This window comes from Leguminivora glycinivorella, chromosome 13 (assembly GCF_023078275.1).
Source record: "Leguminivora glycinivorella isolate SPB_JAAS2020 chromosome 13, LegGlyc_1.1, whole genome shotgun sequence".
NCBI classification, from domain to species: Eukaryota; Metazoa; Arthropoda; class Insecta; order Lepidoptera; family Tortricidae; genus Leguminivora; species Leguminivora glycinivorella.
The window spans coordinates 13,831,640-13,849,480 of NC_062983.1; the positions used below are offsets into that span (position 1 = coordinate 13,831,640).

The following is a 17,841-nucleotide window of genomic DNA, read 5'->3' on the forward strand; positions in this document are numbered from 1 at the left end:
TTTTTGTTCCAAGTGGAGGCTTGGACGCTTTTCTATACTTACAAAAGCGTATTTTCTCACCGGTCTCAAAGAGTCCAACTGTTAGATGGAAGTGAGGACTTTCACGATTGACGAAAGACATTAGGAGTAATCCTTACTCACTGAAGTCGGCAGTATTTGAGGCTGGGGTCCTATATATATATATATATATATTTATTTACTCGGTGTTCTGGTTCATGCTGGCGTTGGCCGCTGGAGATTTCGGTTGTGATCGATCCATATCTAAGTAAAGTCTGATCGCAGCTGGGTCTCCCATGTGGCTGGTACTGGTGTGTCCTAGAATACTGGATATATACACGGATAGGGCGATCTACTCTCTGCTACCCTAGCCTGCGGGCAAAAGCAGAGGGGGGGATCTAACCAACTCAAGCCTATAGGTTGCCTATCTCAGCTTCGCTGGCTGAACTGTACAGCTTATGGTAGGGATACACTTGTGCATATTCTGAACATTAGATCTATGGTAAGTGATGGTCTGTGTTTCAGATATGCTAGAGTAGGGAAAACGATAGGATTAGGGTAGCGTCACACACTATTTCTATGAAAGTAGGGTTCTTTTACGATTGGTCTTAAAATATAATTGGTCAATGTGTATTTATATGGTTTAAATGGATTTTAAATGTGGTGTATACGATCTTAAACTGCTTGCTAAAACTTTGAACTCATAAAATCTCTTATTACTTAATTTATTTGAGTGAAATTAATAATTGTCGTAGCAATTTCTGATTTTTCGGTGTGGCTGCGGGACACTTAGTGTTGCTAACTGGTTTTTCAAGGTAAATTCTATCAAGTTGGTTAGGGAAACAAACTATTCTTTGGAATAAAAAGCATAGGTTTGTTATAGGGCCCAGTGGCATGCGAGCGCCGTCCACTGATGGAAAGTCAAAAGCTTAGAAAAGTTAGTAGACTTAGTTCTTATAAAAGTTAGCAACTGCTCGGTGTTTCGATAAAACATTAGAAAGATCGAGAAGTTATGGTCTATTAGCAGTATTGGGGAACGGGGGGTTTAGCTAGGGAAAAAGGAACAAAAAACAGGGTGTTAGTTCGTAGATAGATAGCCCTTCAGGCTTACTTGCTTAGGTTCCCGATAAAGTGGTTTGGTCGGGTCAGGGGTCCCATACCGCATCGCAAGCCCTTGCTCAAGCCGGGACCACTAATAAGGCGTAGTGGATGATTACCAAAATATTTTTTAATATTTATTTCATGTATGTTTCACTCACTAACTTCTATTCTAAAATTTTCTTCATTACGTCATTAATTTTCTCACATATAATTTTCTAGGCCTAAATCTGATAAAATACTCTTCTATAACACTATATTTTTATGCTACAATAACCTTTATTCTTCTTTAAAATATAAATAAATAAAATTTTAAATATTAGTCAAAAATACAGCTGATACTCATTAAAGGATCTAGGTTATCGCGGTTCACATCGAGAGGTTCTACTAATTCATGCTAGACGACACGAGGCCTTTACGGGGTATATTAAAAGGGGGGTTAGCCATACCGTCGATTAGTCAAGTAAGTAAGTAAATAAGTAAGGTGAGCGGAGGTTTAGTTACAGCGGCAAGAGGTTAAGCGATTCTCGTTTTGAAGCGCATAAACCGACTGATATAAGTATAGATGCACTTACTTACACAGTTAACAAATAAGCATTAAGATAAGAAATTTATTTCAAAAGACCCGGATTGTGTTTGGAATTTATTCCGATTTTCCGCTTTTCAGATAATTCAGATATAAGATTGTTAACTTATGGAATATTTATCAGCGTATTGTAAGCGTTCCTGCAATAATTTACAATACCTATTTATTAAGAACATTGAACACTAAAAGTTAAATACATAAGTAGAGCCTAGAGGTATAATAATCAAAATACATATTAAATAAGCTAATGATGATACCTTAACTACTATTAGTACAACTGTTGCAACAGGATCCATAAAAATAATACTGTGCAGTAGAATTAATCAATTGTATTTTATATTAATATGGATTGATTGTATACGCGTGACTACACGTATTATTTAGCAATAATCATAAAGCAAAATTCTGCTATGTTCCATTTTCAATTTTATTTCTTTGGAATTAGGGTCAAATTGTTAACTGCAATTGCAAATTGTGCACGTACCACGTAGATATGTTACCAGTGTTACCACCATTACCATCAGCGATGTTGCGTCTCACATCAATGAAAAGATTAATTGGGTACCGTGATACCGTCAAATGCTGTAACTTTGCCCACCCTGCCCAACATTGCGTGGGTCTAAAATGGTAGTTCTAATCAAAAGGCATATAATTAACCGGGCAACTAAAATATTAAACGGGAAGTTAAGTCGGGCATACAATAATATAATTTGGCTGTGTTTTAATATTGTGGCGACAAAAAAAATATATGAGCCTCAAATATTAAGCATCATTATTATTGAAAAAACGGCAGCAAATTTCAAGCGACAAAAATATTTCCGAGGAACATTAAATAATACTTTGGCGACTAAAATAATAATTGGCACCTAGTATTGTAAAGCGTAAGATTTTTAATATTTGTAGTCATATAGATGTTAGCACCTAAATAATTATACTTAGCTCATCGTTTAAAGTAGTATTTAAATTGCGGAGGCAACTAAAAAAAATAATGGGAAGTATGTTTTTTACAAACACATATAAAATCGTTTTTTTATGAAAACGGGTTGATGGTAGCTACGTACCGATGGTCTCATCGGAAGATCAGCGCTGGAAGTCACCAGCAACACGCTGAGGTGAGGCCATTTCGTGGCACTTCATTCCTTTCTATCTTGTTGTTATTATGTGTATTTTGTCTTGCCTGTGTTCACGAATATATGTTTATTCTATTCAAACATCGTATTTGCGACCCTTAAACCACGAGTAGTATTTAAATATCTCTATAAGGGAACGCGTACCATGTCATTTTAAGTACACAGCAAAAAGGAGTGTATAACCTTCTAATGGGTCGGTAACGCGCATATGATACCCCTTGAGTTGCAGGCGTCCATAGGTTACGGTGACCACTTTCCATCAGGCCGATCGTATGCTTGTTTACCACCGACATGGTATTTAAAAAAAATACCGTCATAATCGTATCTAGTATAATATTAGAGGTACAAGAGCAGAATTATTTTCTGCTAGCAGAAAAGTGGGTTAGGGTTAGATTATTTTTTAGGTAGAATATAAGTCCTACCAAATTTGCTGTGGCATAATTCTTAGGTATTTTGTATGAACAAAACAACGATAGCAAAAAGGAAATGAAATACAGCCCCAGAGGCACCGTTAGGTACGACGACGAGCGAAGCGAGGAGGAGTGTTAGGTATCTTGCATCCCCAACACACAAGACTCATTATCAAAACAGAAATAGGAAGAAGATGGACAACTTTTTACTGCCTAAATATTATGCAAACAAAAATCTACGGAAATATTCTTAATTTAGAAGATTATTTTGCTCATTAACATTGTGCCAGCATAAGATTCGATATTATAAAATCTGCGGAACGATTTATGAAAAGACATATTCTGAGTAAGGTTTTCCTGCCAAAAAAATGAATCTTTCAGAGTGATGTTAAGACTGCGTAAGACCGGCCTTAGATTTGATAGAGTAAACGTCATGAAAAGTTAAATTAATTGTATAGACGAAGTTGCCAGTACCCCCAAACACCTAATTTCTTACCCATAAGTATAATATTTTGTCGACCATTATATTTTATAAGAACTCTTTTTTTTTTATTAAAATGACAGCTCAGGTGATGAGTGCCGATGTATAAATTTTAAATGTACTTTTTATGTTAATTTGCTATATAAATATTTTAAAAGAACTGTATATTTTATATTAATAGATAGCCGTTTTCCGATTAAACTGTATCTCTTAAATTGTTTCCAATATAATAATTCAGTTGCCAGATAAATAGTTGGTACTCGCGTCTGAATAAACCGTAGCCGTAATGACATTAAAATGCTACCTCATATTAGGCCCCATAATTTGAGGCCCCATTTTAGTCGCCAAACTATTATTTTTGATACCCATTTCTATGGTTATTTAGTCGCCCGGTTAAATACGTGCCTAATCAAAATAGGTGTCTAAATAAAAGTCTTGGGAGATAGGACAGTGAGCGCCATTATAAACGGCTTTTCGGCAATATTTCACTATTTTTTGAGCCAGGCAATGTTAGACAGGGTAGGCAATGTTGCAGCATTTGACGGTACTTACCTACTTACTATTTGGGGATTGATCCGGAAAACGTTATGAAGTGGCATAGGTACGACACTTACTCCAAAAAAATACTGATATGTATAATTTACTGATAACTTTGCCTTTGTCGCAGGGATTATTCCATGGCGCGATAGCGCAAAGCGGACTGGCAACTTCACCGTGGGCGCTTGCACACGACCCGCTGGAGCGCGCCTTTGAGCTGGGCCGGGAGCTCGGCATCGTCACCAATAGCACTGCCGAACTGCTCGGTGAGTGGGATGTAGCATGGTGCAGGGTTTATTCCATTTCCGTAGTGCAAACCTGGCAACGTTGCCATCCACGGCTGAGCGAGTGAGCGCTCGCGGACGACACGCGGGATCGGTTCGGTTTTTCAATCTACCTACAGCAGTTTAGTCGTTCTTGAATTCTGCCATTTTGGAGTATTTTTAATAATTTGCTAAAAAACATTTAAAAATATCATATTACTTGATTTTTTTAAATCTAGGCTACCTCCGAGCGACTCCAAGCGAGCTGCTTGTAAAGGCAGGTGCGCGGCTTGCTGGCGCGCCGGGCAAGACCGCCGACCTGGAAAACACTGTTGCACTGCCTTTCTTGCCCGCCGTCGAGTCACAGGTGAGACTACTTACTCTTCCTGTGCCCTTCTAACCTAAGAGCGAGATGCCAGTAATGGCAGAACACGCCTAGAAAGGCCTCTGGCTCTATCTATCTGTGGCCTGTATCATTAAGATGATAACTGTCGCCCGACAGTGCTTCGCTGTTCATTTCGTGTCCATCAAGTAAATATTGACGCGAACCAATGTTACCTATCGACAATGTCACTGCTGGTGAAACAAGGGAAAGCTCTGTAGCATAGCGTTTTTAGCTGAAAATATATACCTAATCTTTTATTATAGCTAATATCTAGCTGGTATCTTTTTCCCGTGTGGTGACGGGTTAAGAATTTCACCACCTCCTTTCTTCCCGTGGGTGTCGTAGAAGTCGACTGTGGGATATATATGGGTTAAATTGTGGCGTAGGCGAGAGACTGGCAACCTGTCACTGCAATGTCACAATTCGAATTTCTTTCAACCCCTTTCTGCCAGGAGTGGCAGTAAAACTTAGTATCTAGTTCTCTTCTGCCTACCCCATTATGGGATACAGGAGTGATTATATATGTATCTTTTTACACACATCCAGGTTGCTGATGCGTTCCTGACGGAGCACCCTCGGACGCTACTGCCGGGCGCCGACGTGCCATTCCTTACCGGCTACAACGCGCAGGAAGGCATCATACTCTTCAGACGTAAGTTAAACCTACTTGTTTACCTACGTTTTGCGGTGTGCGGCAGGTGCTTTAATAAAATGTAGTTAAAGTAAGTAGATTGCATTATTTGCATCCAATGTTGCATGGAAGTTCTCACGGAGTGTCACAGGCACAGGTTTTATAGCTAACCTAAACATTATTGAAAGAACTAGAAAGTTACAACAACTACGAAATGTCACAGAAAATATCTCAATATCCTAAGCTTTCAAGGTAAGAAAAAGTTGATAACAGTATTATAAAATTCATTCAATTTCAATCACTTGTTTGTCTGACCTTAGGTTGGAAGCACCTTGATATATGACCTTTAAGATTTTATTTGCGCACGTGTTGTGAAATCCTAAATTACCCACTAATTGATTAAATATAGAATCGTGATTGTCATACAATCACAACACTACACGCATACAATTTACCTCATTAAGATTGGCATTCAATATTTTTGACATGTATAAATAAATATAATACATTCTTTAGATGTGTCGGTTGTGTTTACCAATATATTTTAATTTTTAACTAGATTGCACATACTGCGAAAATAGAAATGGCGGGTTAACTCCCCTAATAAGTAATCTAGTGAAATGAAATGAAATGAAATATTTATTTTCCAAGTAGGCATATTACAATGCGCTTATGAACGTCAAATAAAACTACGCCGGCTCTAACCCTACGCCTCAGCCTCGAGAAGATTTCAGTCCCCCCTCAGTTGGAGGAGGGTATCCACTATGGGACCGGCAAGAAACTCGGCGGGCCACTTCTTTTCAAAACATTACATCTTATATTTAACATGCATTAAAAAAAAACAAGATACAATTTAATAAGCAAAAGTATTCATAAAAAAAAATATTAACACAAGAAATTATACAAAGTACAAAGCTATTATGATTATTAATAAGAGATGTTAGAGATGTATAGAGTCTCTAAGTGTCAAAGTACATCTAAAAAAATTATACATGAAGAAAAAACCGAATAACTAAAATAACTTTAGAGTTGTAAAAGACTCTTGTTGTCTTAAGCAAAGGAAAAAAAAATATATGTATACTTAATCTACTTTTTTCCTTGGAGATGTATATGGTCTCCAAGAGTCAGAAAGAAAAATAAACAAACAAGGACCGAACAGAGTGCCTCAACGTAATCTCATTCAAAATTAATGTTACATAGAATAGCATAGCCCCTATTAGCTGAAACAGACCGGTCTTCACAATTCAATTCAAATAATATTCAACCATTTTACTGCAAAAGTCTATCACATGTACTGCAACTTAGGTACCATCGACAACACTGTTAGCTGTACATTTGTAATCCTTATTACAAGGGCATAAAGTCTACCAATGGTTAGTTAAGAGTGTTGCTGTTAGTACTAAATATAAATACTACCTAAATACCTAAAAAAAATACTAGACAAACTATCTAAGAAGTGAAATCATGCAGAGTGAACTATGATTTAGACGTACCAGCATCAGCTGCCTATCTAAAACGAAATAATAATAAAAAATACATCTAGTGCAACCTGGCTAATACATCGAGAACATGTCTATAAAACGTGAAAGTTTACAGTGTACAGCGAAGGATTAATAACTACTAATTACTTACTACAATCATGATTGAGAAAATATAATAAGTGCAGCTCAGTAGGAGTCTTCTCTGATTTCTTGGTTCAAATTACTGAACGTTTATTTTGTGCCTGTAACTAATCCGTTATCGTTATCGCTATTCACCATAGTTTATTTTGCAATAAAGAAATGGACAGGAAATACCTGTGGTACTACCTAATGAGAAGTAAATTCAAAACAGGAAATAATTTTGAGAGTGCTTCATTTAAATTGGTTCACAGTGGTGCAACCCCTATAGGATCATGATTTAAGTAAAGACTGTATCGTTAAATATGGATACAACTTTGAGTAGCCGTATTTATTTGCTATTATATTTTTTTCTTATAACAAGACATGGGCTTAATAAGGCACATAATAAGGTACGCATTTTGTCCTAGAAACTCGAAGTAAAGCTTTAGACGTTCAGATTCAGATTCAGATTCAGATTCAATAGTTTTATTCATGGTAACCACAATTATTTACATAAGTAATTTCATCATTACAAAAGAGAAGAAAAAAAAAAAAGTATTTCTGGTTTACCACGAAATGGTCCCGCCTCAGCATAAATGCTGACCAGGGGCCAGCGCTGATCTTCCGGCGAGACCGGTTTGTGGGCCACGAACGCAGCTGTACGGCCTGCCCTTCCGAGATATCTGAACGCGCCCACAGTTGCGAGGCGGTGATCAGCGCCATCTGGACTGCGGACAGGTATTCATAATGACACAATAAATAATTAATAAAATGGCCGGTCAGATCGCACAGCGTGCCAATGAGTTCGAAATAACAAAATTGAAACATTTCACTCATATACCTACATTTTAACATTAAAACTAACAAATAATATTAAAGTGCTACATAATTAGTCGTGTGTTACAAATATTTCTAAAAGAAGAACCCAGAGAACTATGTTAATTTACCGTTAAAGTGAGTTTCTTTCTACAACTAACTATGAAATGGGCCTGGATAAATTTACATTCTTACACATGGAAATATAAAGAAAAACAGCTACATGTAAACGCGTACAGCTGGATGACATGACAAAATACAATAGATTAAAGTTTAATGTGAATAAAATAAAATAAAAAATAAAATAAACGGGTAAGTTTATTATTATAACTTGATTATTGGTGAAGATGCAAACATGTCTAGCATACGCATATGCTACACTAAATTAACAGAAACCTTGTCCTTTCTAGTAGTCGTGGACCATACACTATATCCATATAATTTAATTTTGTCAAAACAAGTGCCTCAATTAACTGTATGCGTAAAGTTTCTTTAAGAAAAGGTCGTATGTTATATAATACCCTGAGCCTATAAAAACAGTTTCTAACGCATTCAGCAACATGTTTCTCGAACCTAAGTTTGCAGTCCATAATTAAGCCTAGATTACGTGCTTCAAATACTCTTTCAATTGGTTCACCTGATTAGGGGTTGTCTGAAATTTATTTACTAGACCTTAATGAAATTACCATAAAGTCCCTAAAATAAAAAAAATATCAGACCTTCTTATATCAAATAGTACTTACCAATACCTTACATATCATACTCTCGGACCATAATAATACAAAATTATGCACATGTCAACATTTAGACGAGGTTTGTTTTGTCCCTATAATTAACGATACAGTCCTTAATAGATGAAAAAGGCAACTTGGGAATGCTTCTGCGGTCACTGTGTAAATAAGGCTGGATCTCCTGTTTAGTGTCTTCTTACAAAACAGATTTGTATTCACCAACCGACCAATTACTTACCCTACCTATACCTACCTCCATAAGTTAGGATAGGATAGCAATGTGCCCCCTGCAATTGTTTGTTTTGGTCAACGATCATATGACCCTGCAACAAGACGTCGCACTCAGTAATTTCTGTATTGTGTTATTTGTCGTGCCAAGGAAGTCCACCAAAAAGTAGGTTGATAGCATACCCGTATTGGCGGGAAATCCTTGGCGACGTTTCGCAAGTGAACGGAAACGCTGCGGTCCTTCCGCGGCCCGTTGTCCGCTCTCCTATACATACCTAAACATTGCTTGTAAACCTTGGAAATATCTTGTATTTGAGCTAGACCAATGATCACATTCTTGGTGTTTGCTTGGTATGTGAAGCAAACAGTAGGTACATCCATCGCCATTTGGACCAGTCTCTTTCGGCGATGGGTCATATTTGTAGCTTTTTTAGATTCTGCTTCTTGTTTAAAATCAAAGACATGTAACTCCGTATAGACGGATAATGTAAACGATAAAAACGTACCTCAAAGCCCTAGAGAAAAAGGTACGGTGGCCTAGACGGCTTTACACCTTTGGGGAACGCTCGGCTGGATGGCGCTAATATTAATATTTGACATTTTAACACATATCAAGCCAACAATATGGGACAAACTGTCAAGACTGAGGTTCAAAAGTTTTAAAGCTTGTGCCGAGAGATGGCAGTCTATGCACTACGATTACAAATTTTAGTGTTGAAGAAATATTCGAACATTGAACTATTTGTTTAAAATAAATTAGTTCAATCTTCGAATATTTCATCAACACGAGCAAAAAAGATGACCAATGTTAAAATTCGTACAGGTATCTACATAACTTGTGTTAAGTAGGTACACGATGTTGTGGTCGGTGATTTCCTGATTGGACACAATAAACTCGAGTCAGACTGAATTCACTTAACCAACTTTGTCAAATTGAATTGTGCCAGGTGCAATTTCTGACTTAGACTGACGAGAGAGAAAACATGTGATGAGCTATACAATATACATATATATTCATGATGCCGATTCCGCTTAACAGAATCGGTCGGGTTTAACAATATTGGTTGAGTAGCCTTATTAAATCCAACATCATTAATTCATTATTAATCGCATTTTGCTGCACAGCGCAGTAGTGTTACGCTATTGAACATAGGTAGATAGATACTATTATTATCGATGCCGGCAGGAATAACGTAAGCAGCAAAATGGCATTTTACGTAACCTCTGTTATCCAACGCACCACAAACAGAACAAACAGTGCACCAGCGTAATGGGAAGGCCGTCGTACGGATGTTATGTCGCCCGAGAGTCCGTGACCACGCGCAGTGGGGCGCTAATGGGACTAATACACACTTCGGAAACCTGTGGTTATTTACATTATGTCATTCTGAATTACTGAAATGATGGCTGATGGCACTGTATTCCAATTTACAGTGAAAGTGAACACTGTACCTAAAAATGTTCACGCTACAGACACTATGCGTACTTCTTTAGATTGATGTGATATAAACTTATTTATAATAAGATTAATAAGTTACAATTACATGCCTGCTTTTAATCGCTGCAAGTGCTGCAACTATCATCTGGAAAGATGCTGTGCCAATGAATACTTATATTCTGTTAGCAAGTTAGTTATTATGAATTGCAATACAAAATATTTAAGTGCATAAAAAAATGAAAATTTTGGTGTTAAAAAAATGGTCAAATAAAAAAGTTATCGTAAAAATGTTTTTCTACTCGTCGACTTTAATCTGTCAATTAGGACACCACAGACAAAACTATAAGTGCTGACTCATAGAATAAGTAAAGTATACAATATAGATGTAATTAACCTTTCCACTCTCGTACCGTACTATTAGGCCACTCAGCAACATTCGTGGCCTAAACATGGTAGTCATGGTACTCAACTGAAAAGATCTGTATTATATCACGATTGTATATAATACTATTAATTACTGTTAAATGTATTAACGTAATACATTTAACAGTAATTAATAGTTAAATGTAATTACTGTTATGTAATGTCAACGTATCATAATCATTGTTAATAATTGGGACAGAAGGTGAACAGAAGCAACAGAACTGTGTTAACTATTGGGCATTAGAATTTAATTACCTTACCGATGTCAGTTAGTGTTTAGCAAGAAAAGAAGCATCACAAAAAGTATCAAAGATAAATTGCAAATCTAAAATGAATGCAGATATTTATCATTGAATCGGAACATTCTACATTAACGTTAGCCAGACAGTGTCGCAACGTGCCAAACAATTATGAAGCTAGTGTTAGGTTGCTCAACGTTTAGTGACCCTAGAAATTTAAAGGTGAACTTGTGATGGAGTGGACAGTCACAGGACTGTGATGGAGTGGACAGTCACAGGACTGTGATGGAGTGGACAGTCACAGGACTGTGATGGAGTGGACAGTCACAGGACTGTGATGGAGTGGACAGTCACAGGACTGTGATGGAGTGGACAGTCACAGGACTGTGATGGAGTGGACAGTCACAGGACTGTGATGGAGTGGACAGTCACAGGACTGTGATGGAGTGGACAGTCACAGGACTGTGATGGAGTGGACAGTCACAGGACTGTGATGGAGTGGACAGTCACAGGACTGTGATGGAGTGGACAGTCACAGGACTGTGATGGAGTGGACAGTCACAGGACTGTGATGGAGTGGACAGTCACAGGACTGTGATGGAGTGGACAGTCACAGGACTGTGATGGAGTGGACAGTCACAGGACTGTGATGGAGTGGACAGTCACAGGACTGTGATGGAGTGGACAGTCACAGGACTGTGATGGAGTGGACAGTCACAGGACTGTGACGTCTGTGACTTACTCGGATTCGGCGAACGACATTTTACCTATATTGTTGGCACGTCCATCAAAATCTCCTTAGGCACTTTTTTATGGTAAATTTAATTTGAATTTGGGTGTTTCGTTTTACGTGTTACCTATATCATTTTATTAAGAGTTTGCGATCATTATGCCACATATGCTTACCCTATCACATAAAACAGGAATCGAAAAAAAAACTGAAAAGTTGATTTATTCTATGTTCACAAGGTATTTTTCGCTTAAAAAAATATTTCCCATTGTCAAATGTGATGAGAAATTACGGTTATTTGAGAGACCTGTCTATGGCTCGTATGGGTCACTAAGACCGGCCGATAGTCCACTATTATATGTTTAGTTTATCATAGAAATATGATCGTAGGTTTGTATGCCTTCCTTTTTCTCCAACGTGAAGAAAAACAACGGCATGTTGCCTATGATCATATTTCTGTGATAAACATATAATAGTGGACTATCGGCCTAAATTACTAACATGCGGAGCGTCGCTAGCACTAGTGACGCTAGTGCTGTAACTAAAATAACACCTGCATTAGCTGTTAAAACTTCGATACCCTCAAAATAGGCGCAGTGTTCATTGTCGTGAACTAATTAAGAAATATGGAAAGTCGGTGCAATAATCGAACGCCGCAATAGGCAATTGGTGGCTAAACAAACTTTTTGTTTTTTTACTTAGCACCTTAGACAGAAATTCATTACGATATTTCGTATTTGCAATATCTATACTAGACATAGATTAAAGAAAGTAGATAAAACTGTTTTGGAATAAGTACCTATAGGTATGTGATGAAGTACCAACTTATTTTAAAACTAGAGGCCGTACATAACTCATAACTTTTGTTTTTTTTTGTACGAATTTTCTAAACGTTTTTGCCTTAATAATAAAAATCTCTTTGGATTGTTGTTGCAATCCGTATAATCGGCAACGTAAGTACGTTTTAAGTACCTACCTACTCTAACGATTGAACTTTTGATTTCCACACTTGTACGGTTTATGATTTCCACACTGATGAAGAATGAATATACCTACGACATACACTTGTCAAAATATTAAATATGCGTCCTATTGTCTAAAGGTCAAAGTTTAATAACTCTTGTATTATGTCGATGACTCAATGGCAAGTTGCTGTCATGTCAATATGGAACTTTGCTAACAACGTATTCGTAATTAATTTCACTTGATTGCCGACTAGAGCGGTTAGTGGCGTGTTTTAGTCAAGATCATGCAAACGAGTTGTCGGTTATGCAAACAGTTATGTGTGTTATGTCACACAACACAAGACCTCCGAACGTGGGCCGAGCAAACAATCAGTTCTCGAAACATGAACCGCCGACTAGTTTAACTTGACCTCTGTGTACGTTGGCAAATATACGTGATCGACAAAATATTAAACTGGTTTAACCTATGATGCGAGTGGTGAACGTTAAAAGCAAGCCCGACGGTATTGCTCGTACCGAACGCTATTTACATAATAACAACATGTCTTCATTTGTATCGCAAGTATACTCGGTGTACCACTTTCACGCTGTACTCTTAATTAAATTACCAATTTATAACCGTAGAGATTCAAGGTTATAGTCATGAAAACGTTAAACAATAAATAGGCACATTATAAAAACAAACACACTACAACTTACAGGTTATATCTATATATCTTGGAATATTTTCACAAGCTAAAAAAATAAAACGTAATTTACAATTTTGTAGAAACAATGTTAAATAAACAAATAAATAAAGCTCAAGAAGGCTTGTGTTGTGGGTACTCAGACAACGATATATATAATATACAAATACTTATATAAGGTCCTAATTTATTAGATGCAGATATTTTTACAGCTGATAGTACTCGGTCTCTGGAGTATATTAAACCGTGAAACATTATAGCTTTTACGATGTTTTTTTGGAGAAAACGGAAAAACAAAACAAATTTGCTACGTAAAAACACCCTGTTTATGTGATTATTAAATGAAAACTCATTGAACAGATTCTAGTACCTCTTTTACGTACCACTTAACTGTAACTGGCCACTTCAATGACATGTGCAGTTTTCCCGCCGAACCTTTACGACATTTACAACAAACAATTGTTGACATGACAGACAGTGTTATTGTGACATGTGATAATGCACATGATGATTTTTTTAGACGAAATTATAATTAATTTTTTTGTTAGGAAAATGAAATCAAAAAAGTTACATGAAAAGATTTTTTAATTTATATTTAAAGTTAATTATTTTAATGTAAAGTATCATGTGTTAAAATATCTGCAACTAATAAATTAGGACCTTATATACATAGAAAACATCCATGACTCAAGAACAAATATCTGTGCTCATCACACAAATAAATATCCATACCGGGATTAGAACCCAGGACCGCGGGGTAGCAGGCAGGGTCACTACCGACTAGGTCAGACCGGTCGTCAAAAATTAATTACTTTAATTTAAATATTACAGGTCTCCAGCGTTACCCAAAGTTACTCGGCGAGCTGGACCGTGAGTTCCGACGGGTGGTGCCGCCAGAACTGTTGCGCGACCCGGCGCGCGCGCTCAGCATCGTCGACGGCATCCGCGCCTTCTACTTCCAGCAGCGGCCCGTTAACGTGCGCAACATCGACAGCTTGATAGACGTGAGTTATCCTCCAGTGTTACGCGAAGTTACTCGTCGAGCTGGACCGTGAGTTCCGACGGGTGGTGCCGCCAGAATTGTTGCGCGACCCGGCGCGCGCGCTCAGCATCGTCGACGGCATCCGCGCCTTCTACTTCCAGCAGCGGCCCGTTGACGTGCGCAACATCGACAGCTTGATAGACGTGAGTTATCCTCCAGTGTTACGCGAAGTTACTCGTCGAGCTGGACCGTGAGTTCCGACGGGTGGTGCCGCCAGAAATGTTGCGCGACCCGGCGCGCGCGCTCAGCATCGTCGACGGCATCCGCGCCTTCTACTTCCAGCAGCGGCCCGTTGACGTGCGCAACATCGACAGCTTGATAGACGTGAGTTATCCTCCAGTGTTACGCGAAGTTACTCGTCGAGCTGGACCGTGAGTTCCGACGGGTGGTGCCGCCAGAATTGTTGCGCGACCCGGCGCGCGCGCTCAGCATCGTCGACGGCATCCGCGCCTTCTACTTCCAGCAGCGGCCCGTTGACGTGCGCAACATCGACAGCCTGATAGACGTGAGTTTTGCTCCAGTGTTACCGGAAAGTCCAGAAGTCACTTGGTGAGTTGGACCGCGAGTTCCACCGGGTAGTGTCGCCCGATCTTACTTCTGCAGGTGCACGACCGCTTATCATCGACGTTATAGCGTGAGTAGCAGCGGTCTCTGGTTCAATTGTACCGTTCAGACCTCTTATTAAGTGCCAAAAAAGGCAACATTGAAGTTAAACTCCCTACTTGAACTTAATTTACGAAAATGAAAAAAATTAAAATGAAATATTTATTTTTCAAGTAGGCATATTACAATGCGCATATGAACGTCAAATAAAGCTACGCCGGCTCTAACCCTACGCCTCAGCCTCGAGAAGATTTCAGTCCCCCTCAGTTGGGAGGGGGGTATCCACTATGGGACCGGCAAGAAACTCGGCGGGCCACTAAGGCGGCGGGAGCTAAGTATACATATAGCAATAGATATGCTGATTGGTAATTGTGAAAGCTCACTCACGATAAAAATAAACTTCTGAGCGGATACTCCGAATGGGAATTTGGCTCTACATTCGAATATTATCGATAAGTACCTAAGAGGTGTCCATTCAGTAGTTTTAATGAGATAGCATATCTTATAACGCAAATGTTTTTCGCTTCACAGCTATTCACCGACGTGATGTTCCTGCGCCCACTGCTGGACACCGTCCGCCTGTACGCCAACAGCACTCGCTCCAGCCCCACCTACATGTACCGGTTCGCGTTCGACGGAGCCCTGGGGCTCTTCAAACGCATGCTGGGCATCAGCCACCCCGGCGCCTGTCACGGCGATGAAATGGGATACCTTTTCTACTTCTCAAGGCTCAACTACAGACTCGACGACGATTCTCCAGAGCTGGCAGTGTCGAGACGAATGGTTCAGCTGTGGACGAACTTTGCTAAAACGGGGTCAGTTTGTTTTAATCTTTTACTTTTTTGACGGGAATTCTAAGAATTTTGTAATTGGTATAGATATAGCACTATAAACCACATAACTACCGTAAGTCTCTGCGATTGTTCAGCCAATTTAGGGCTCTATCCAAAATGTTTTTCCTATATTTACGCCATTGAAAGTTAAGTTTAGCTAGAACCCTAAAACGTCTCAACTCAACAATCACGAATCGTGTCTGTACATGCGAGGGGCCTGCACATTAATTATTATTATGAAAATAAACTCAAATTCTAATAAAAATGTTTCAGGAACCCGACTCCTCCCGTGGACTACGAGTCAGTCGTGGACTTCACATGGCTCCCGGTGAACGAGACAGCCCACATCAACTACCTGGACATCAACGGTAACTTCACCGTCCTCGAGGATCCCGAGGAGAAGCGGGTCCGCTTCTGGGACTGGCTTTACGAGAACAACTCGGCCGTCAAATCTTGAACGCAGGAAGACTTGACTTTATAGTGTACAGTGTTTAGTGCGGACGCCAACAGTACTGTGACGCGCAAAGACGTGAAAGACCAGTGATCTCAATTCGTGATGAGTGTGACACGTTAAATTTCCTATCATCAACGGATGATCGTAAACTTTTGACGGAGCTCCATTCCATTTCCAGAAGGAACCGGGCCATCGAGCTTCTGAGTGTTGTAAATATTGAATGTAACTACTTACCGGTTTAATTAATTTATGTCTTCGTAACTACCTTGTTGTTTATGTTAATGTTTGCTACTTACAAATTAAAATTAGCTAATAATCTTGCATTGTAGATATAAAATAAACGAAAAACAAAATTGTAGGGTTGAAGTAATGTGAGCACCTCAATTATGGATAGGACTTGTACGATATCAACATGTTAAAACCCTAAGTTATAGTTCAGCAGTTCCCGTCAACTTTGTACATAGCCACGTCAGCAAATTTTAATTGATCCTATTTTGTTACCAATTTATATATATTATATTATATCAACTGCTGACTTACGTTCCATAATGAGTACCTCGTCCATCATAGGGGTGTTTACCTTACTTTGTTTTACTACTAAAAATATGACAGTTACGCTTGCATCTACATATTCCTTCTACGTGAACCAACATTTTCCTTGAAATTCATACTTACCTACAGTCGAGTTCATAAATATGTGTACATTTCTTCACCTTAGCTCGTTGCAATTAGGTGAAAAAATTTACACATATTTATGAACTCGACTGTACCTACTTAAATTGCCTTTTCTCTGGTAAGTAGAAGTACATAGCTATCATACTCGTATATCATATCGCACCCAAAGATTCAAAAGAGGTTCGCCACATGTATATTACAATTCAAGGAGTTCATGTACCTAACTGCTCTTCCGTGTTTGTATTTGTATTAAAATTTGTGGAACATACATACGTACATACATACGCATAATCACGCCTGTATCCCATAAAGGGGTAGGCAGAGCACATGAACTACTAAGTTTCAGTGCCACTCTTGGCAAAAAGGGGTTGAAAGAAATCCAAATTGTGACATTGCAGTGACAGGTTGCCAGCCTCTCGCCTACGCCACAATTTAACCCATATCCCACAGTCGACTTCTACGACACCCACGGGAAGAAAGGGGGTGGTGAAATTCTTAACCCGTCACCACACGGGAAAATTTGTGGAAATTGATTAAATTAACTTGTCAAGCATTTGATATTTTTTGATGAAATGAAAGTACTTAACATAAATCACCATTTTATTGAACTCTTTTATGTTATGAATGCAGTCAGGACAACGTAAGGTAAGGTACAGCGGGGCAAATCTCGACGGAGGCAAATGTAACTGGTCCATTTTTTTCCATGTTTTACAGTGTTTGCATTATTAAATAGAGTGTCCACCGGTTATATAGGTACCTAGGCGTGTTCAGTGGATACATGTATAACTCAACATCATAGTGTAATAATGGAAAAAATGGTTAGTTACAATTGCCCCGCAACTTTTCTCTCTTTAGGGGA

The 17,841-nt window shown here is 38.6% G+C and overlaps 1 protein-coding gene across 4 annotated transcripts in view; it reads left to right on the top strand.

Moving 5' to 3' along the window:
* The window catches only part of LOC125232493 (venom carboxylesterase-6-like), a 42,621-nt gene extending 25,956 nt beyond the window's left edge, over positions 1-16,665 (top strand). For all 4 annotated transcript variants that reach the window (XM_048138179.1, XM_048138178.1, XM_048138182.1 and 1 more), the window contains exons 7-12: positions 4,370-4,505; positions 4,742-4,869; positions 5,434-5,539; positions 14,207-14,379; positions 15,552-15,835; positions 16,127-16,665. In XM_048138179.1, coding sequence (XP_047994136.1) covers positions 4,370-4,505; positions 4,742-4,869; positions 5,434-5,539; positions 14,207-14,379; positions 15,552-15,835; positions 16,127-16,310 — 1,011 coding nt within the window. In that variant the 3' untranslated portion in view covers positions 16,311-16,665. The remainder of the gene's footprint in view (positions 1-4,369; positions 4,506-4,741; positions 4,870-5,433; positions 5,540-14,206; positions 14,380-15,551; positions 15,836-16,126) is intronic.
* Positions 16,666-17,841: the final 1,176 nt, after the last annotated feature.